The sequence below is a fragment of the Leishmania panamensis genome, assembly GCF_000755165.1.
Source record: "Leishmania panamensis strain MHOM/PA/94/PSC-1 chromosome 32 sequence".
Taxonomy (NCBI): domain Eukaryota; phylum Euglenozoa; class Kinetoplastea; order Trypanosomatida; family Trypanosomatidae; genus Leishmania; species Leishmania panamensis.
In genome coordinates this window covers 25,565-47,369 of record NC_025879.1, presented here as the reverse complement: position 1 = coordinate 47,369, position 21,805 = coordinate 25,565, and the positions used below count along the sequence as shown (strand labels likewise).

The window sequence follows — 21,805 nt, the reverse complement described above, 5'->3', positions numbered from 1 at the left end:
GATGGCGTGTGCTGTTAACCTTCTACGGCCATTACTGACGTTCCTCTCTGTTCTCTTCTACGTAATGGCGTGTCAGGCGCCGAGTAAGCCATCACCCACACACCCCACCCGCCCAAGGGGCATTCAGCGGCAACTCTTCGCTGCTGACTCACTTGTCTTTCCTGTTTTATTTTTTTGCACAGGAAGAGACTTGTCAAGCGTACGGTATGAGCGAACTCTGAGTATCGGTCCCGTGGACATCTCCTCGAATGGGCCACTGCCTCTGTTCGAGCCCCTTTTCTTTTGTCCTCTTTGTGGAGCACCAGGCCGAGAGGCAAAACGCCAAAGGAAGGCGGTAGGAAAGTGATTCAACGCGCGGCACTACCGGTGCCGTGTGTCGTTGGCACGTTTTATCACCCGCTCCACTTCTCGCTGTTTGCTCTCTTTTGCTTTCCTCGACTCGTTCTTTTCGGCTTGGCGGCAGTGTGGAGCGGGCACATTTCCTTTTTTTGTATGCCTTTCTCGCCGTTCCTTCTCTCACTGGGCTCGGTGCACACACGCAGGCTCACACACACACACACACACACACACACACACAACCCGCTGGACTGAGCGCTCATACGTGTCTTGATTAGCGTTGGGTTCTTGCTTTCTCTGTTCTGTCCTTTGTGAACGGCTTTCCTTTCCTTTCTCACTGCTCATCTGAGACGGTCCATTGGTCCCACTTAGGGCCTCAGCTGTCGGTGTTGTTGGCACTGCTGCATCTTTTCGCTTCTTTTGCGTGTGTGTGGTTGCGCGAGTAGCGCCGTCCAAGAGGGAGAGAGGCGGTAGAGTCGAGAGGCCGCGCACCGTTCCGGCTCTTTGCGGTACACATTTGCAGGCCTTTCACAGTGCACGTGTGGTTTTACGTGTATTATCGGCGTGGTTTCTTCCGAATGAACGCGGTGGGGTGTGACATAGCTTCGCTGCTGGGGGTTCTCAGTAACTCAGAGGAAGCAGTCACATGCCCGCTGGCTAGCTTTGCCCGCGAGATTCGCTCGCTGGTGGCAAGTAAGCAGGCAGAGGACCTTGGTAACCTTCTCGCCCAGCGCTCAGCAGAGCTCGTAAAGGAGGAGGAAAGGCTGAATGCGTCAAAGGAAATGATCTCCGTCACGCATGACAAGTTGCGTGCGGAGATAACTCGGGTTGAGGCACAAATGCGGACGCAGGAGCGCCGCCTACAGGAGGTGTCGCAGCAGAAGAAGTTGTGCAAAGTTGCCCTAAACCTCTACTTGGCAGGCGACGTGCCGAGACTCGTAGATGCGGATGTCATGGTCATGTCCTCTGCATCACCAAGCTCGCCTGATATGAAGCGCAGCACCGAGGAAGGGGGTGAGGAGCATCCCAACAGGGTGGCACCGGCGCCGGCACCCATGCGGAACTCCCCCAGCTCCCGTTCGCCTAAGCCAGTGCAGGTTGTTGAGAATGACAACGGAGGATCGCCAAAGAACGGGACACCAATGTCCTCATCTCGCTCCGGCCCTGCAGCGCTCACGTCGGATGGTCTTCTCGCACTGCTTCGCCTGCCAGACGTCAAGGAAAACGTGCTGCTGAGTGCAATCGAGGGCTACACGCAGCAGCACCTCGGGAAAAATAGCAGTTGGATGGCGACACAGAGCTATCCTGACATTCTGGCCGTGATGATGGCGGTGCTGAGCCACCTCAGCGAACCACGGCCACCAGTGCAGCTCGCGGAGCTGCGTTTGCTTGGTTATGCTCTGCAATCTTCCTCCCCTCCATGCCACTCTGGAAGCAGTCACAATCTCTTCACGATGCTAGATACCCTCGTTCGCGATGGCCGCGCTGTGCCTATCCTAACGAACCTGCTGAACAGCGTGAACGACGACGTGAAGTGCGAGGTGCTGGAGCTCCTGGCACCGCTCGTGTGTGAGACGCATGCTCTCATCAACGCTGTTGCCTCTAGCACGCTGAGCACCTTTGCACGGAAACAGTTTCTTGCCGCGAACGGGCTGGAGCCGCTGGTGAACATTGTCGTCGTGAGCACTTCTGAGGCAGTGCTGGAGCGCGCACTGATCTTTCTGTGGGGGCTCCTCACAAAGGATGAGAAAGTGGAGCGCGGAGCCAGTGGGGAGGCGTCGATTCGGTCGCAGGTGCGAGAGCTGGGTGGACTGCGAGCGGTACTTGACCTTCTGTACACGGACTCCCTCCCTATATTAGAAAACGTCTCGATGGTGATCGGCTACATCACACGAGAGGACGCCTCCAAAAAAGAAGTACGCGATATTGGGGGACTGGAGAAAATCACGGCGACACTGCGCCACCCGTCCGACTCGATCAAGACAAAGATGGCCGGGGCGGTGTGGAACTGCGCGTCGAACGCCGACAACCGCAAACACCTGCGTGAGCTCGGCGCCATCCCGGCGCTTCTGGAGTTGCTTCGCAGCCCAAGGTCAACCACCATGGATAAAAGCACGTACGAGTTTGTGCGAGAGAACGCAGGGGGCGCGCTTTGGAACCTTAGCGTTGAGGCGGAGAACAAGACGCAGATTATTGAGTATGGCGGGGTGCCATTGCTGGTGGAGGTGATGTCTTCGTCGAACAGCGTGGCGGTGGTGGAAAACGCATCTGGTACCCTGTGGAACTGCTCCGCGACGGCAGAGGCCCGTCCCATCATCCGCAAGGCTGGTGGCATACCCTTGCTCTTTTCTCTTCTCAATCACCGCAAGCCAATGGAGTCGTCGCGAACCGTCGCGGTCAAGTCGACGATGCCTCTCAGCGAGAAGATAATTGACAATGTCGCTGGCACACTGCGCAACTGCGCCATTAACGACCAGAACAAGCCCGTCATTCGTGAGTGCGGCGGCGTTGAGCTCCTTGTGGCGAAGGTGAGGGAGGCCTATCTTAGCTCCAGCAAGAGGGACAGTGCCGACAAGGCATCGTCGCCAATCTCTCCCTCGACAGTCGACAAGCTAGTCTCCACGCTGTGGATTCTGACAACATCCCCGGAGATCAAACACACGGTTCGGTACACTGGAGGCATCGAGGCGTTCGCGAGCATTCTCGAGAAGTCGTCGCCCAGCATCGCCGGCGGAGGCAAGGAAGCCGGGAAGAACGTGAGTCTGTTGGCACCGCTCCGCATGCCGTCTGGCATAGGTAGGTTGAGTGTTGAGGTGTTCCAGGCGGCCTACAGCGCGTCAGCTATCGGAAATCTGCAGTTTGCAACGCCGTCTGCGATGGTCCCGATGAATGTGAAGGAAAAGCTTGCAGGCGTATTGCGTAACTGCAGCACCGTCGTGGAGAACAGGCCAGCCATGATGCAGGCGAATTGTACCCGGTGCCTGGTGGCTGTCGTACTGGACTGCTACGCGTCCGCGACGGTGTTCCAGGCAAACGGTACTTCCCACAAGAACAGCCGCTTCCAGGAGCCGTCGACGCAGCTGAAGGAGACCGTGGCGTCTGCGCTGTGGCACCTTTCTCGAGATGACAAGGATACACTACGGGTTCAGGGTGGGCTGGAACTCATGTGCATGCTTCTTCTGTCCCCGCAGCAGCCCTTTGTAGTGCTCGAGCAGGCAGCCGGCGCCCTCTCGTCGCTCACAGTGAACAATAACGAGAACCGTGATGCCATCCGCACCCACGGAGGCCTCTCCGCCCTCATTCAGCTCGTAGCCGAGTATTCGCAAGGCAACGTGGGCAACCGGGCTGGGAAGTCGGATGCATCGTCCTACACTTACGCGGTTCTCAATGCCTTACTTACGATTCGCAACTGCACCGTCAGCAGCGACGAAAACTCGCGCGTGTGCTACGAGGCAATTACTGACAAGAAGTGTGCCTTCGGGTCTGCGCTACTGCACATGATAGAGCACGGGCCAGAGGACTGCGCAAAGGAGGCGGCCCTGACGGCGAAGAACATGTGCTGCATACCGGCCGCTGCCAGCTACTTTGTGCAGAACAACGGCGTTGCGCTTGTGACATCACTGTCGGAGCGGGCATCGTCTGATTCGGTTCGCCGTGCCGCTGCATCGTTACTGCAAGTCCTTTCGAAGGCGGCCAAGAAGTGACGGGGGTTTGTTTGACTGTGGAAGAGGGGAGGTGCCCGGGGCCGGAGACTCTTTGATTTCCTTGCGGACGTTTCTTTGATGGATTTCCTCTCATAGAGTGCACGCCTGTACGTTTTTCTTTCCGCTCTCTTGCTGATACCTTTGGTTTGCACTCTCCTTATTTCTAACGCATGCTGTGCGAAGGATGCTGATGTAGACACTGCTGCAGTTGAACGAATAGTGGAGAAGGGGTGGTCAAGTGTAGGCGTGCTGGTGGAACGTGTGCAGGCCTTGCGGTTAGGGATTTTTTATCAAAGAGGTTTTCTGTTTCACGTTGTCAGTGTTGTGTTACTCTATGTACGGCGGTGAGGTCAGGCACGTATCGCCCTCTATGGTGGAGGAGCAAAGACATGATGAATGCGCATGGCTGTACGCTCAGGGTGTGAGTTTTGAGGCATTGGAGGGTGGGAGCGGCTCTATTGCTTGCAGGTTTTTAAGCCTTTCCGGTACGCAGAGGAGTGCGTGTGTGCGTGCTAGTGAGATGGATATGTATGTCTGCGTTGCCGTTTTGTGTTCGGGTTTTTTTCTTTTCTGCCGAGTGGTGTGGCGGCTTGGCTTCTACGTTACGTTTCACAAGGGGCGTCCACCACGCCAAGAAAAGGCCCACAAGTGCTATACGCATTCCCTTCATTCTGCTCCACCCTAAACATCTTTACTGTGCTGGAGGTGAGGTAGAGGTGTGGAGAGGTTTGGAGGAGAGGGAGAGGGAGGAATTAAGGCGACATTGCATAGTGCTGATGTTGGCCTTTGTATGAAGGGAGTCCGCCACTATGATTCTCTTTATCCGTCGTGAGGAAGGAGCTCCCTTTCCGGCTTGTGTGATGACAGCGCCGCGCTTGTCTAAGGTGTGTGTGTGTGTGTGTCGCCCGCTTGCCTTGATGTGGCTGTGCGATCATTCTCCTTTTGGCTAGCCACCTTCGTCTCCTCCCTTTCTTCGTTCGCCCTCCGCCGTTTTGTGGTAGCGCTACGTTAGCTTGTCTTGCCAATACGCAACGCGGGCGCTGTCTCGCTCTTTCACTGTGTGTCTCCCCTCGCCCTTTGCGTGTCAGTCGCTGTCGAAGGTCGCCCCATCTCCGAGTCAACAGAGCAAAACGTTAGGAATCCAAAGTAGGCAACATCAACACACATCACTGGCGCCCGGCAGGAAAAGAGTCTCATAGGCGCTTCATCAGGATCCAGACCGCCGTGCCGCCGACTCCGCCATCCGATACATGCACGCACACACACACACACACGAAGCGAGTGCATTGAAGTTGTACTTCTCTACGTCGTCTCCACTCAAACTGTTGTGCACTTTCGAGCTCGTTCTGTTTTCGGGCGAGGCGAATGCCGACAGCCACAGCGCGTGATCTCTCCGGCAAGGCGCCGCTGTTTGTCTACCTCCAAGGTGGAGACCGGGAGCATTTGCCAGCAGGAGATTACATTCGTGTGGTGGCACATTGCAGTGGTGCAAACAAGAAGCTGCTCCACCACAATTTCGCACTACACACCCGCGGCGCACGGCTCTGTCGCCTGCTCGACTCCCTGCTAGACTCTGCTGATGTGGACTTGAAGCATAAGATGGACCCGGTGCAGGGGCTCATTCCCCCTGTAGTACTGCCACACGCAACACGAGAGGGTTGCGAATGTGTGTTTCGCTACCTGGAACTCATCCAGACGCGTGTACCGACCCTCCTCAGCAAACCACTGCGTGCGCCGCTGGAGGAGTTGGTATACGAATGGGAGATGAACTACCTTCTGGAACACTGCTTCCTTTCAGGTGTAGCGGATGAAACGAAGTCGGCGGCGTTGTGCCGTACGCTAGCGAAGAAAGGGCCGCAGGCAATGGATCTCGTCTTGGAAGTCGCCATGCTCGCGGACTTTCTTCTCATTGAGCCGCTGCGTGACTTGACCTGCGCCCTGCTCGCGTCTCTCGCCCTCAGCGCCGGATCAGAGAAGGAACTGCTGCAGCTTTGTGGACTCGATCATGCCTTGACAGAGGAGGAGCTTGAGCCGCTGTACAAGCAGCTTTGCTTTCTACGCCCCGAAGATGGGCTTGCGTAGCATACTCCTCTCCCCGCTCCTCCAAGTACCTGAGAGTAGGGTGGACGTATGATGTGCACGCGCAGCCGCATTTGATATGGAATATCAGCACGTTGCACCGTCGACTACGTCGGTGGTTGTCGTACCTCTCCACCCTCCTCCCGCGTAGCCCACAAACGAGGGTTTCCGTCGTCATCGTCCGGATCGTTTTTCCTTCTTTTTTTTTGTTTCTTTGATTGTCTCTCTTTGCCCTAATGACGGGGGACGGACGCCCCAGCGCTGGCCTCAGTGTCGAGTGGGTCCCGCCTTCCTCCTCTCGCTCTGCGGGGGAGGGGGGAGTCAGACAGCCACCCCGCCCCCTTGCCGAACCGACCCTGGTGGCGACAAGGGCCAGGCACCTAGGACGTGGAGAGGGGAGCCCGAGCGCCGCATCGCACCACATGTCGACAGCCCGGTCGTGGATGGCGATGCGCCAGTGCGACCTGCGACCGCGAGGACGCTTGTGCCATCCGTGTGCTGGACAGGGTGGCAGCGCAACTCGAGCGTCACCCCGGACCCAGGGCCTCGCTGCCTGTTGGTGTAGGGGGGGGGCCTGGGCGTCACCCCGGGGGGCGCGCTGCGGGGGCGGCCGGCATGGTGGGCGCGGCTGCGAGGCGACCTGTGGTGCGGGGTGTGTGGGTGGGCAGAGTATGAGCCTGAGGCCGTGCTCGGGTGGCTGGGTTGGCGCACTGCTGTACCGCGTGCATGCTGCTGCTTCGCAACACGCGACGGGCCTGCGACGGGCTGGGGGGTTTGAGTGGAGCTGGAGCTCATGTTGTATGATCGAGAATGAACGCTAAAAACACAAAATCCCAGGTTGCCAGTGTGGCGCGTTGGGAAATTCACCGCCATGGACAGTGATGCGCATGCAAATGGTCATGTGAACACTGAGACAGTTATTGACACGTATGTGCGCAGTGATGCAGAGACACTCTTTTCACTCTGTAGGACATTGCAACCTTACCTATTGGTGTCGCGAGAATGGGAGTCCTGTAGCTCATGTCGTTATGTGGTGGGTACGAACCGTCACGGGTGTGCCGTCGCGCGACTATGCGAACTGTTGTCACTCCCACTCGTGTCTTTGGGCCTCAGCCATCCGCGGGGTGTGTTGCTTTGTTTCCCTCGATCGCTCATGCCTTCCATCACACCTGACGCTCTCTCTCCTTTCCTATTTTGTTTCATTGACCCTCTCCTCTTGAGCGCATGCGGCCCCTTCCTCCTTCCCCACTTTGCCATCGTACACCGCACCGCGGCTGCTACACGGTTCTTTGGTGTTTTTCTGTTGCATTGCACTTGTCGTATATAGTGGTGCAGTACGCGGCTGCTCATGCTTCGGTGCCTCTTGGATTACGCAAAGCACGTCTCTCTCTCTCTCTTTTTGTTTCTTTATTTGGGTTCGGTGTGGTTACCTCCCTCCTCCCCACAGGCACTGGCTGCCTCCCCAACTTCTCTTCTCCCATTTTCCTTCTTCACTTTTCTTGTTCGTCCTGCCCACTTCGTGCGTGTGCACGTGCGCATCTTCTGTACTATTGAGTCTTCTGGGGTTGCCTTGGGCCCCTCTCTGCCATTTGTGTGCGCCTGTGTTTGCGAAAGGTTATGCTGGCTGGTGTGCTCTTCTCACCCTCTTCGCACGTTGGTTATGATTCATCGCTTCCACATCTGTCCCCTCCTATTTTTCGTATTCCTCCGACTTTTGCATTTTGCATACCGTGGCGTGCACTGTGTTACTCCCGCTTTCTTTTTTGGTTTCTGAAGTTTCTCCTGCTGCTCCTTACCCCTCCCCCCTACCCCCTGTATCGTCGCCACACAACAAATTCTCCCTCAACCTCTTCTCGGCTGCGCTACCTGCTCATAGATGTGTACCCCAGGCGAACAACAAGCTCTCTTGTATTAGTGTCCCTTGTTTTCGTGTGTTAACTTCTCCCCTTTCTTGGTTGCGTATTAGATCGTTTCTGCACTGGTGGCTGTGAAGGCTGCCTCGCTGACCCCCTTTTTTTTTGGTTAGGGTTACGCCTGCCTTTTCCTCCATTTTCCTGGTTTGGAGCACACAACAGAGGCCGTGTCTTTCGGTTTCTTTTCCGCTAACGTGTTGCACTGAATCGGTAAGGGCAGCGTGTACAGAGGCGGCAGTAGGTGCAACTTCTCAAGACGCAGCACTTCCCATCCATACCCTAAAAAAAAAGGCTGTCACGCCAGCAGAGAGGAGCTTGTGCGTGCCGGTTGCCCTCCTCCCCACCTCTTTAACACACACACACACCTTCATTCCCACAGTCTCTTTCTCTCTCCATCTCTTACAGTCTGTCGAGCCTCTTCTTGTCTCCTTTTTCATTAGGGGGGGGGGTGTTTGGACTCGCCACTCTCTCTTTATATACAATTTGCAACTCCCCCTTCCTTGCCTGTCGTCGTTGGTGACGGCCCGCGTCGTGCGCTACCTGTGGTGCCTCCTCGATAGTTAGATCGGACGGGTAACATACACGAAAAGCTATGCATAGGGACAACAGTGCGGTTTCGCGGCCATCGTCACCGCGGTCGGACAGTTCGCCCATTAGCGCTGCCGACGACGAGGATGACTACATGGGAAGTAGCACGTCCACCGCCGGACCGCCACCCGAGTGCAACACCATGACCGGGCGCTTCACCCGGCCGCAGTGGTCGTTGGCGACGGGGCGGTACTATGGAAGCAGCGAACACTCAGCCGCCAGCTCGTGCAGCACGCACACGCTGAAGGTGAATCAAACGGAGCGCTACCGGCCGGGCCACGGTGACAGCGGTACGTACAGCTTGAACCAGCGAGACTCGCCCAGTCGCACCATGAGCAACACCAGCGTATCGGTCTCCCCCATGGGCAGCAGCAGCCCACAGGAGTGGGGCCGGTCCTTCCGCCTTTTCAACTCCGGCCGTTTTTTCACGAGCGCCTCCGGTTCACGGCAGCGCGATGGCAGCATTGGGCAGTTGTATCGAAGCACCTTACTCCAGAGTCGGCACGGCCGCGGCAGCAGCATTGGACCAGACGCCGAGAGACTACACCTCGGGAACTCCATGAACCATCAGCCGCAGTGCAGCTTCTTTGGCACATCTGGCAGTCAAGGTGGGCGCTACTCTTTCTGGCCTTCTGATATAAATGTCAGCGGCGTGCTGACGGTAGCTTCCCCGTACGCGGCACCTAACCAGTCCGCGTTTCTGTCAACCGCGAGTCCACTGTTAGGCTCGACTCGTGTCCTCGGGACAGGCATCTCGCCTCGAGGACGAGCAGACGGGCACGCTGTACATCGTGTCGTCGCGTCGTGCGCAATGGGCTCGGTAGTCTGCCCTGTCTCACCGGGTCGGAACGAACTGCCTTTGGTGATGAATGCCTTGCGCACGCACATTGCGCTGCGCGGCAAGACGATCATTCAAGGCGACGCCGCGCACCCGCTGTGTATTCGCAAGGGTCCCCTTATCGGCGCAGGCGGCTTCGCGAAAGTCTTCGCCGGTGTCGACACGGTACGTGGGGAGCTTGTTGCCATCAAGGAGATTGACATATCCGGCGTGGACGACGTAAAGGCACTCAACGTGATCGGGGCGGAGTTCGCGCTTCTCAAATCGCTTCATCACCCTAACATTGTAAGCTACTCTCTCTTTGAGCATAGCAAGTCGCAGCAAGTCTGCCGCATCGCGATGGAGCTGCTCGCTGGTGACTCGACTCTTCACCTGCTGCAGAAGTTTGGGCCGCTGACGGAGGCCGTGTTGCGTATCGTGACGCGGAGCATTTTGCGCGCCATTCGCTTTATCCACAAGGAGGGCATTTTTCACAGAGACATCAAACCAGCAAACATCCTCGTCAGCCACCGCGGCGAGGTGAAGCTGTGCGACTTTGGCTGCAGCAAACGCGTGTCAGAGCTGAATAAAGCAACCAGCTGCATTATTGGTACACCAGTGTACATGGCCCCCGAATTCATCAAGGGCGAGGCGAATCACAAGGCTGATATATGGTCCATGGCATGCGCTCTTTTCGAGCTGAGCACCGGGCTGTTACCATGGTACCACTCCGGCGTCAAAGACAATCTCCCTCTCATGTTCTTCATCACAACGACGTCAGAGTCTCCCATGGTACTGCCCTCATCAGAGGCCAAGAGTGAGTTCTCTGCCGAGTTCCTCCACTTCATGGAACTCTGCTTCACACGCAACGTGACAAATCGCCCAGAAGCGGAAGATTTGCTGAAGCATCCGTGGATCACGGGGTCGAGGCTAGCGCCTGTACCAAACTCACCCAGTGCTTTCTTGTCTCTCCACCAGGAAAATACCGCCGGATTTCGCGGTGTCAGCTCGCCTGGGAGGTCGTCCACGTTCTCCAGCCCGCGAGACTCGGCTGCGGACCGCGATGACATCAGCTTCAACGGCAGCGAGGGCTTGCAAAGGTCCGTGTCCACCACCCCAACTTTCAGCCCTGCCGAGGAGGAGGTGGCATGTCAGCAAGAGTTGGAAACCGTGGCGGCGGCGACGGCGTTGGACCTCTGCTCCATGCTCGTGTGCTCACTCCAAATTCCCCCTCGCGCTCCCCAGGACCCTGTGACAGGGGAAGTGGGTTCTGTAACTGGCAACACTAGTCCCTTGCTCACGCGCACTGTCTCGGTCCACTCACCTGCCCTTTGTCATCGCGGCAGCGGCGTCAGCGCGAGCATGGCCGAGTTCCCATCCCTTTTGTATACACCTGAGCATTCTATGGTGCACGAAAACTTCTACTACAGTCAAGTGCAGCTGGGGACATCTGCTGGTAACTTTGTCTTGCCTCTCGGGCTGGACTTGGATGGGGTACCTCCGCCGCAGCAGTACCTGCGTATCAACGAGGAGGGAAACCTTGATGTCGTGTACCTCCCCGGTGACGAGATGGAAGACTCAGTTCACGGCAGGCCTGTCGTTGGCGAAAGCACGTGCGGCTCCTTCTACGCTGGGCGTCTGATATCTCCAGCGCGTAATAGTTCGTTTAGCAGAGGCACCCTCAGCCCGCGCGTGGCGGCGGCCTCAAACATCGTGGGGGTAGCCGACGGCTCTTTCTCTCCGCTTTTTGGCGTCAGTGGTGTATCCTCTCGTGGAGAGTCGCCTTCACGTGGTGCCCCGTCACTACCGCCAAGTCCGCAAGGCATTCCTGCACCGCCGATGCTGTATCGATTCGGTGCCACGGCACCGTCTGTGAGTCAGCCACCAAGCCAGAGCGGCTCTGCGCATACTTCGCACATCTCGCCGACGTCTGTGTCCAAGGCCGGCAGCAACCGCGACACCGTGACGCCTCACACCCCGCGATCTAGCTCACCCATATCCATGCAGTGGAACGAGAGTTTTCGTGGTTTGCCGGATAAACTAAAGACACACGCTGATGGGAAGTTGCATATGTCTTTCTGCGTCAATACTGCCCCCGGATGCGCCGTGAACGTGGAGCTGAACGTCGGCGTCGCTGATGTACAGTGCAAGGTGGTGGATAACCAGCCAAACTTCGTGGTTGCCTTCACCGATGACGTGCGCACTCAAATCGCGCACAGGATTAAGGAGGTAGCTGAGCAGTCACCGTTGTCCGGCATTTCCGCCCAGACGCCACGCAGCCATGCGTCACCCATGAGCCCGTTGGGCGGAACGGAAACCCGCGGGTCGGTCTCCGCCGGTGGTAGCCATTTTTACAACTCATCGCCCTTCTCGCCGGCCTCGCGTCCCACACCGCGTCCACTTTCACGGGTCTCCACGAACAGCGCGCAGGGACTGCTGGCTGTCCAGAGGGAGAGACTTGCCGGCTGCTCGTCCCACTCTGGGGAGGAGGGCTCCGACGTGGGCTCCCAGACGTCAACACCCGCGGCGCCGGTGTCGAATAGACACTTCAGCAAGTAGTGGCCGTTCAAACGGTACATTCCGGCAAGCACATCTGCTCCTTCGCTGGAGCTTACTTGCCTTGGCACGGCGGTCTACCTGAGCTTGTTTTTGTGTGTGTCGTTGGGACCTCTGTGTGCTTGATGGTGGGATCTGGGATAGCGAAGGAGGAGGGCCCCTGCCGCACGTTGAGCGTTCAGCGCTGACTATAGCCGAGTTGTAAATGCTACAGCGACGATTGACTGTTCACCTGCCTCATTCTCTCTTCCTTGGTGACTGCGTGTACGCGGTTTGAAGAATCGGATGCCGACATGGCTGCACGTTTCTTGTCTTTCTCCCATCCTAACAGTCCGACACCAAAACACGGACACAACTCCTCAAGCGCTGAGAGACATGCGTAACTGCACCTGCTCACCTTGTCCTCCACTGCTTGCTTTTATATTCCATGATTTACTGGCTATATTGAGCTCTCCGCTAGGTATTCTAGTAGTTCCCATGCGCACCCCACAAAAGAAACGAATTACTGAGTTTTCTTTACCTGTCTTCTCAGGACGGGATGCATGTATGCTTGTATGTATGCCCATGTGCCAGAACTTCTGTGTTTCCCTCCTCTCTCACCGTTATGCGTGGAGGACATGACAAACACTCACCACTAGAGAGGACGAAGCGCCACTGTGTTTGCTTCTCGGCAGCAGAATGCTGTCTCGCCTCTTGCTTCAACATTCAGTCTTGTATTCTATGCATCTTGTCGTATTCTTATTTTTTTCCTGGGTGTATCACTGACTTGTGCTGCTGGTGAGGAACGCAACTTTGTAGGTAAAGTGACGGTGTTGGAGACACGTGATGCTATGTTGAAGAGACCCTGTTTGACGTGGCTACAGAAGATGAGATTATCAAAGAAAAACAAAGAGAAAGAAAGGAGGGCAGTATAGCGTCCAAAACTGACAAGTTGCCGTACCACGTGTCGATGACCACCGACTCACTCGAGCTCTCAGACCCGCTGCAGGGGGTCAGTTTGAGTTGGTGCACTATGAAGATCAGCGAAAAGGCTCTCTGTGTGTCTCTTTCTGCAATTTCCTTGCCACTTTTGCACGCCAACGTCGTGCACTTTTAGTTTCTCAGCGTGCTTCTTCTCTTATGGCATATGAACTGAGCTCCACTCAAACCCCCCAGCCCGTCGCAGGCCCGTCGCGTGTTGCGAAGCAGCAGCATGCACGCGGTACAGCAGTGCGCCAACCCAGCCACCCGAGCACGGCCTCAGGCTCATACTCTGCCCACCCACACACCCCGCACCACAGGTCGCCTCGCAGCCGCGCCCACCATGCCGGCCGCCCCCGCAGCGCGCCCCCCGGGGTGACGCTCGAGTTGCGCTGCCATCCTGTCCAGCACACGGATGGCACAAGCGTCCTCGCGGTCGCAGGTCGCACTGGCGCATCGCCATCCACGACCGGGCTGTCGACATGCGGTGCGATGCGGCGCTCGGGCTCCCCTCTCCACGTCCTAGGTGCCTGGCCCTTGTCGCCACCAGGGTCGGTTCGGCAAGGGGGCGGGGTGGCTGTCTGACTCCCCCCTCCCCCGCAGAGCGAGAGGAGGAAGGCGGGACCCACTCGACACTGAGGCCAGCGCTGGGGTGTCCGTCCCCCGTCATCACACTGCGCGTCTAAAGTGAGCAACCCGGCCGGGGTGCTGCTGGCTCTCGCGCGCTTTCATGCTGCAACCGATGTGTGGGATACTTTTCTCATATCTGTCATGACCCTTCTGCACGTTCTCCTTTTTTCATGTTTGTTAACCTGTGTATCTTCCACTTATACCACCCATAAGAGGCAGACAGGAGGTGCTGGTGGTTGTTGGTGTATGTTGTTTTATTCTGACTGTTGCACGTCTCCGAGTCGCTTTGCTCACTGTCTCCCTGATTGATTATCGCCATACGCTACAGAGCGCTTGACCTTTTTTTTTTAAATTTTGAGGTGCGTTGTTTGAATGGAATCTCTCGTGGCTGGTGCCTGCGCAGGGCTGTTTGTCGACCTTAGCCTCTACCCGATCGATACGGTGAAGACGCGCATCCAGTCTAAGGAAGGGTTTTCGGCCTCCGGTGGCTTTAAAAATGTCTACAAGGGGTTGAGCGCTATGGCGGTGGGTTCTGTGCCTGGCGGGGCTGCGTTTTTCTTTGGATATGACACAGCTAAGCGGATGTTCTTGTCGCTCACTGCGTCCAGCGGCGCTGCGAGCGGAATCGATGGAGCTGTGATTGCCATGACTCCGAGTGTAATGGCGTGCCAAGCTGCGGCGGCTCTGTGTGGTGAGTCCCTCGCTTGCTGTATTCGTGTACCAGTAGAGATGGTAAAGCAGCAGATGCAGGCGGGACATCACACAACCATTTCATCTACGTTGCGCACTGTCACCAACGACATGGCAACGTTAGGTGTTGCTCCAGGAGACGCTGCCGCTTCTGTGTCGTCACAGCCAATTCGTCTCTCTGGCGTGCATCATCTTTTTCGAGGCATGCCCATCATGCTGATGCGCGAGCTGCCCTTCTCCGTTATTCAGATGTCCCTGTACGAATCGCTGAAGGCCAAAATGCACGCGTCTACGGACCACCCCTACGCCTCCCTCAGCCTCCCCTTTTGCGGCGCCTTCAGTGGCGGGTGCGCCGCCTTCTTCACAACCCCATTGGATGTTCTCAAGACGCGGATTATGTTATTCCGGCGCGCACCGGGGCAGCAGAAAGTAGGCATCCGGTGTGTACTGGATGAGTTGATTCGTGAGCCAGCACGGTCTGGTGACAGATTCGGCTACGCACAGCGCTTCTTCCGCGGAGCTTCGACACGCGTGCTGTGGATATCCCTCGGTGGCAGCATTTTTTTTGGCACCTACGAGTTTGTGAAGGCTGGTCTTCAAAACCTGCACACGCTGTAGCAGGTCGCCCCACCACCTATTCGTGTGCGAACTGTCGTTCTTTCCGTCGGCCTTAGGGGGCTCTACTCCCTGTCGTATCCGCTTTATGAGGGATGCCTTTTCTTTAGGGAGGAGTTGCTGTGCGCGGGCACCTGAGGGAGAGGGCGAGGTGCTGTAGAACAGAAGGGGCAATATGGCCCTTGGCCTTTATACAGTCCGTCGTCTCCCGTTTTTTTCCTCTCTTGCATCTCTGGTGAGTTCCGTGACGGAATCTGTTTGACAGCTCAGGATTCCGCCGCCCTCTTCTCTCCCTCAATAGAGATACCCGCTCCCCGCTAGCAGCGTCAAGTGCATCCGTTCATCACCATCACTGACATTTCCTCTTCCTGATTGTTTGTAATTTGCTTTTCGAGACACACACATAAAACGAAACATCGTTAGGCAGGAGAGCTCTGCTTCCGCGAATCAAGCCTGCGCGATATCATGACGGTGCGGCTCCATTCGTGTGCTGGTCATCTGGTTGTCTGTCACCCCTGTTACACTAACTTGCACACGCTACTCGCTTCGCCGAAAGCGTCATACAACCCAGTTATTCCTTCAGCGCTGATGACATACAAAGTGAGACGCTTGAGGCGTTCTTCTTGTGCACCGTTGATGCATCGGTCTCTCCAGCACGTCGCGAGCGGAACAGGGCGTTGCTCCACGATCATCTTGGTGCTTCGTACCCCTACAAGTACTCTGCAGCGCTGCTTTAGGGTTCGCCGTGCTGTTCTTCATTGTGGCCTCCCTGTGGCATCTCTAATGATGCGGATACGCATACACGCCTCTGATGCACCCGCGCAGACGTTCTGCATTTGCTTCTTGCATTCCTCACTGCCACCGTTTATTGTACACAATTTGCCCTTGCCACCCGTCAATACATCTCCTTTTCCTTTCTCCCATACACGGCGGCAATGAACGCCGCTACAACGACCACATCACCCCCCCCCCCACACACCCAAACAGGAGAACGGGGGAGGCGCAGCAGGAGAAGAGACCAGATCAAGTAAAAGTGACGTTGACTTGATCATTGTTCAGTGTACGCGTACGGGGGATTATGTGTAGAGCGTCTATCGCTCGAACCAAACCAACCAGCGGGCCAACACCAGCAAAAAAAACGGTGAAGGGCCACGTCGAGTATCAGCGAGCCAAAACAAAAATCGGCAAAGGAAAAGCGAGGATACACCCTTCTACTGGCTTTCCTGCCTCCGTACAGGGCAGCGGCGGCCTTCACGGTGCTGAGCGCGCCAAAGCAGGCGAAGCAGGGGAGGGGGAAATAGTGCAACTGCCAGAATTTCTCTTTTTTTTTTCCTGCTCTCCTCTTGTTGGTAGCCTGGGTGCTTTTGTGAGTTGTGCTGTACGAAAGTAGCGGCGCGCCGCTACTCTTGCAGAGGACGTTCTCGCCACAATTCCATTTCCCCTATTTTGCCTTTGGGTTCGATTACAGCTTCGTATTCTTTGACTTTCCCTTCTCTTTTCCAGGCTCCTCTATCCTCCTTCTGCCTTCTCCGTATCTGTTTTTATCTTTAGTTTTTTTTATTATTATTTTTTCCCCCTTTTTTTTTACTGGTGGAAGAAGAGGTGCATTGTGCGCGTGTGCGCATCGTGAGGAGTGCTGGTGATCGAGTCTTCACTGCGCCGTCATTGTAAATCACAGTCTTTGTGATTGTGAGGATGCAGGATGACCGACGGTCCCCCTCGGTTCTTCACGAAGCCAGAGGAGTATGTGGGCGTTAATAAACACCGGCGGACGCTTTTCTTAGACATGGACGAGACTCTTGTTCACTGTTACTTCGAGAAACCAACGTTCTTTATCGATACCAACGAGAACTTCTTCCAATTCACGCTGGAGGATGACCCCAGTGTAACCTACTACGCGTTTAGGCGACCTGGGCTGAGTGAATTCCTTCATCAGTGCGCAGAGCACTACGATATGCGTATCTTTACCGCTGGCGAAGACCTTTACGCGCGGACGCTGCTTCGGTGGCTGCTGCCGGATAATCTTATTGACGAATCTCGGTGGTACACCCGCGACGCATGCGTAGGGGATGGCTACGGGCGCTTAATAAAGAACCTCAGCATGATAGACGGTTTTCAATTTGAAGAGCGCACCGCCTTAATCCTAGATGACTCAGCACCCGATAATGTGTATCCACACCAGAATGCGCTCGCCATCCCCCGCTTTGCGCCACAAACAGGTCGTACAGACGAGGAGAACTATGGACGAATGCAGGCGGATAGAGGCTTGGAAATGTTCGGTAGAATGCTATGCGGCGATCACTTCACGCGATGTGACGACGTTCGTGTGCCCATAGCGCGGTTTTATGCACTAATACGAACTTACACGCAAAACAGTACCACCAAATGAGAGATCTCACGACAGCCGCACTGCCCACCTTTCTGCGTGTTGTTTCCCATATCCGACGTCGTGGCGGTGTACGGCGGTTTTATGTATATACAGTGATGGCTGCTAGTGTTTTTTTCTTTTTGTTGGTGCTGTGTGGGTGTGCGCACGCGACTGTTCGTGCTCTTACCTACTTATCATAGCCCCTCCTCTGTCGGCGCAACGTTCGACTCCACACAAACATGGCGCCAAGGAGCAATTGATGGCTCTGGGTGCGTAGAGGTGCTCAGCTACACATACACACCCACCCACCCACACAGACACCCAGACACACAGACACGCACACGCACATACACAGCCATGCACTCACGGGCGTACACCTGCACAGCCGTGTGCGAGGTGGGGCCCAGAAAAGGCGTGCATTTCACAGGGGCTATGCGAAGCTGATCCGCAAATCATTTTTTTTCTGTGGTTGATTTTGTTGTTTTTCTTTGGCTGAGGAGGGGATTGTGTCAGTTCGCAGCGATCGCTACAGTCTGTTGGTCTCACAGGTTTTTTTATTGTTTCTTTTCACTGTGTCCCCTCGCCTCCCCCGTGATTCGTTCATCCACCTCTCCTGACTTCTTGTTTCGCCACACTCTCACTCCCTCTGCGTCTTTTCTTTTTCTTCCCTGGGAAAAAAAAGAGTATCGCTCTCCTTCCTAGTCTTGAAGCAGAAAACAACAGCTAGTATGTTCAACAAGAGCCGAAAAGGGAACGGCAAATTAAGCGGAGGAGAAAACGTATCCAGCGAAAGACCCTTGTCGTTGGCTTGATGGGGAAGCATAATCTCGTGCGTCTTTCCGGAAGGTACTCATCACATGTGGGTTCATCGTGCGGTGTGTTCCTCGCATCTCGACCGTTATACTCTCCCCTATTCATATCTGCGCTCAACTATGTGTTCACTGTGCGAGAGGAAGGACTGGAGAGAGGGGATAGACACAGCAACAAGGGATATTGTGTGTCTGCCTTCTTCGTCATCGTTGCTAAGGGGCATTTCTCCGCGCTCTGTGTACCCCTTCTATTCTCTGCCTATTAGTTCTCTCTTCATTGGCTCCTCTCTCCATCTGCTGCTTCTCTTGCTATTCCTGCTCCACGCTCACGCTCACGTTGGAGAACCTTTTTTTTGGGGGGGGGGGGCTTCAGTTGACTAAAGGTGGGCCACCGCTGCCAAGTCAATATTCCCTGCTGAGGGAACCTGCTGATTACTCCAAGGGCACTTTGCTTTCCCCAATTCTATTGAATTTTTTTTTTGGTTTACCCTTTTCACACTTGCGCTAATGTGAACACCGCTGACACCTCTGTGGGCTGTCGCCCCACTTTTCTGCTCTTCTTTCCTGTCTTTCAGGGAGGACGATTCGTTGTGTGTGTGTGGTTGTCGCGCTGGTGACGTGCTGTCTTCTTCACCTCGCCCGAAGGCCAAAAAAAGGCAATGCCGATAAGGGGCCAGACCAGCATCAACATCAGCAGGCGGGTGACAATTGAGCTTTGTGACTTTGGTGATGAGGCAAGAAAAGACACAACTGTCTTTCTTTTCCTGTTTCATTCCTCTAGGCACTCGCGCTTACCTAGAAAGTGAAGCATGGCGAACATGGCTGTACTGAGGTGCGGGTGACTGCAACGATGTGGACAACGTTAACCGCAAGTGCCTCTATCGTGGATACACCTCGCTTTACTTAACTGTCGTCGTTGATAGCGTTCTTTACCTGATCGCAGTTGTCGACCACGGTGCGCATTAAGAGAAGGACGCGGCCATCGTAGAATTCGTTCAAGCGGCCATGGAATGCCTTGACTGGTACGTTGAGAAGGTTTGCGTGCTGGATGTCCTGTGCAACTCCGAGGAGGTATGCCTCCTTCTAAAGGAAGTGCTCGTGGACTGTCGGGTTGGGGGGTGAGTGAGATGAATGAAGGCAATGCGCTGCAGTCTTTTTGTGGGCTGACGTTCGAATATCTCGTACCATCTCGTTGACAATCGATGCCGATGCAACTGCTACATTGTTGTTCTTTTCCTACGCGAACACTTAGTGGGCCGGTACACGTGCGGACGTACGCGTAAGACCGTGTGCTTCTGCAGTGTGTAGGAGGCGTTTACGGTTTTTCCACCTCTGTTTTTCCTTGAGCTGTGCTATCGATGCGAGGCGTAGGTGTTGTGGGTTTCTCCGACCAATGAGCGCTAGCGCCACCGAAAACTAAGAAGCAAGGAAATGGACAAGCAAGAAAAGCCTACGGCGCATTGTCGTAGGTCTCTCCATCGCATCGTCTTCTGTTGTCGTGTCTGATATGGCGGGCCCTAAAAGAAAAGTGAGCACCTTTTCGATGAGTGGACTCCTTCTTCTCTGCGGGCTTTTTTTCTTTGCATGAAAGACGAGGCCGATGTTACATGTGGGCCTGCATGCGAATTCGTGCGGCGCAACTGCCATGGCTTGTGAAGACTCTCTTCTCTTCCCAGAGTGCATCGCCTATTCGCCTCCTTTCCTGTCTCCATATATATCCGTAGTAATAGCACGCATTAGCGTAATCTTTCTTCTGCACCTCATCCATCCGTGCACCCTCTTGGGGGATTGCCCTTGCCAGCACTGTGGCAGTGTTCTTTCAGAAGGCCGCGCATTCGTTTGCGTCGGTAGGACTTGGTCGTCTCTATCTTTCAGTTACGCACCGGCCGCTGTGGTGGGAAGGAAAGGGTATGTTTATGTGATCCGTATCGCTATAGCCGCCACGCACTAGTGACAAATCTCTGTAGACCACTCTACCTCAGTTCACTGACACGGCGTCACAGAGGACATTGTGCTCTTCCCCCAACCACTACGTCCAGGCAATAGAAGTACGGCGCAGTTTCCCCTTTCGCCTCTCTCCGCGGACACGAGTTGCTCGCGACAAAATGGGCTACACTTCCGACAAGATTGTTGTGCGGACGAAGCATGACAGTGAGGAGGAGGCGCATGACAAGAACTTGATGGAGCGGATCATGCAGAAGAACCAGAACCCATTTCAGGCACTTGTTGACCCTCTCTTGGCGAAGACTTCATACGTGTACCACACCTACCTGTACTCCTCCGGCATGATGTTTCTCATGCTCGCTTTTTGGGGGGCGTACCCGTCGTTTGTGCGGTTCCGTCACGCGCACGTCTTCCGCTACCGTCGCACGCAGCTCTCCTTCCGTCGCGGCCTCTTCGCCACCGAGCACATCCCCAAGTGGAGGAAGAGCCATCTCCAGCGTATTGTTGTTCCACCTCTCCCAGTACGCGAGTTGGCGATTGTTCGTCCTGCAGCCGCATCATCTGTGCAGTCGATACCCTCTTCCCCTTCAGATGTTCCTAGCGTCGTTTCAGTGACTGCGGCAGCGGACTCTGCCGTTATGGAGGGCGCTGCGAGGGACAGGGATTTGGGTTTTGATATGTTGGAGATGTCTGCCACGCGCACCTCGCACGCCAGCTTTGGCGCCGGCGAAACAGAGAATAGCGAGCGTACCCTTAGTGGTGAGCTGGTGAGCATAAACCGAGACTTCTTTGGTCCAAAGTCGCATCTTTTCAGCCGTCCCATACAAGAGGATTTCGAGATGAGCGACCTGCATCGGCGTCTCAAGACAGCAGTGGCTACTGCCAAGGCGGTATTAGTCCTGAGGGAGAACCACAGCACCGTGCGAAGTATCCCAGAAGGGTGGGAGGTGTGGTGGGTTTCGGAGCCCGAGGCACGACGTCGCCGGTTCTGCAAGTTCTGGCTTGGTGGCCTGGTGTGTGCGCGCGCATTCCAAGATCTGATGGATATGCCGGATATGCCGGACTTCGTCACCTAACTTCGCTCCTCATAGCGTTTTTTTTTCTTGTTTTCATCTTCACATGGATTCGGAGCTCCCTCTGGGCGAGTTATGTCTTTGAATTGAGTCAGAAGTGGGGAGAGGGGGAGCTGGTGGGGCGATGTGGCGGGCGGGCAGTGGAAAGATACAAGCTTTTGAGGCCGCATAATTTGTTCCTTTTTCGACGAAACGAATGCCACAAAGAAGAAGCACAGTGAAGCAAAGCTCTCCCCCCTCAACAGCCTCAGGCCTCGGCAAGCACATATGCGAAATCGTCCCCACACAAAGCGAGGGAGCTGAAGCATCAGGACAAGGTAAGAAGGGACCCGAGCAGCTTGGTGCTTCAGCCAGCGCTTTCGAAGTCATCAAAAGGGAAGCAAGACAACATATGAAAAATGCCAAGAGAGCACTTTGCCAATCCCTCTCTACCACACTCGGGCACCTGATTGATTTCTGTTCCGTACGGGAGAAGCGGGAAGGAAGAAGAAGCCACGATATGATATGGTATGATGTCAAAAGCTGCAAAGAGACGAAGCTGCTTCGAGCCCCCTCTTAGCGACTGCTACAGTGGCGGGCGATTCTACACCAATGCGCCATGGGTGTACTATAGACGCAGCACCGAGGCATTGCCTGTCGCCTCCTCAGGTTCTGCCGTTCCTCCGCCACGTCTATTCCCTTTTTTCTCATACGCTCACCTCTATGCCTCTCTCTTCTTCCCAT

General features: G+C 55.5%; 6 protein-coding genes and 1 pseudogene across 6 annotated transcripts, besides 2 other annotated features; all 7 read left to right on the top strand.

Moving 5' to 3' along the window:
• Positions 1-914: 914 nt before the first annotated feature.
• LPMP_320160 (hypothetical protein) lies at positions 915-4,040 on the top strand (the record flags this gene model as incomplete). The annotated part of the gene is made up of 1 exon (XM_010703402.1): positions 915-4,040. The coding sequence occupies one exon, from the start codon at positions 915-917 to the stop codon at positions 4,038-4,040; it is 3,126 nt and encodes a 1,041-aa protein (XP_010701704.1).
• Positions 4,041-5,405: 1,365 nt separating this feature from the next.
• LPMP_320150 (hypothetical protein) lies at positions 5,406-6,122 on the top strand (the record flags this gene model as incomplete). Its single annotated transcript, XM_010703401.1, has 1 exon — positions 5,406-6,122. One exon carries the CDS (start codon positions 5,406-5,408, stop codon positions 6,120-6,122), a length of 717 nt encoding a protein of 238 aa, XP_010701703.1.
• A 233-nt stretch (positions 6,123-6,355) lies between these two features.
• Positions 6,356-6,950: a repeat region.
• A 1,812-nt stretch (positions 6,951-8,762) lies between these two features.
• Positions 8,763-11,996, top strand: MRK1 (protein kinase, putative; the record flags this gene model as incomplete). Its single annotated transcript, XM_010703400.1, has 1 exon — positions 8,763-11,996. One exon carries the CDS (start codon positions 8,763-8,765, stop codon positions 11,994-11,996), a length of 3,234 nt encoding a protein of 1,077 aa, XP_010701702.1.
• Positions 11,997-13,094: 1,098 nt separating this feature from the next.
• Positions 13,095-13,625: a repeat region.
• Positions 13,626-13,955: 330 nt separating this feature from the next.
• On the top strand, positions 13,956-14,891 carry LPMP_320130 (mitochondrial carrier protein, putative; the record flags this gene model as incomplete). The annotated part of the gene is made up of 1 exon (XM_010703399.1): positions 13,956-14,891. One exon carries the CDS (start codon positions 13,956-13,958, stop codon positions 14,889-14,891), a length of 936 nt encoding a protein of 311 aa, XP_010701701.1.
• A 1,699-nt stretch (positions 14,892-16,590) lies between these two features.
• Positions 16,591-17,277, top strand: LPMP_320120 (hypothetical protein; the record flags this gene model as incomplete). Its single annotated transcript, XM_010703398.1, has 1 exon — positions 16,591-17,277. The coding sequence occupies one exon, from the start codon at positions 16,591-16,593 to the stop codon at positions 17,275-17,277; it is 687 nt and encodes a 228-aa protein (XP_010701700.1).
• A 1,793-nt stretch (positions 17,278-19,070) lies between these two features.
• LPMP_320110 lies at positions 19,071-19,485 on the top strand (annotated as a pseudogene).
• Positions 19,486-20,170: 685 nt separating this feature from the next.
• LPMP_320100 (hypothetical protein) lies at positions 20,171-21,085 on the top strand (the record flags this gene model as incomplete). The annotated part of the gene is made up of 1 exon (XM_010703397.1): positions 20,171-21,085. The coding sequence occupies one exon, from the start codon at positions 20,171-20,173 to the stop codon at positions 21,083-21,085; it is 915 nt and encodes a 304-aa protein (XP_010701699.1).
• Positions 21,086-21,805: the final 720 nt, after the last annotated feature.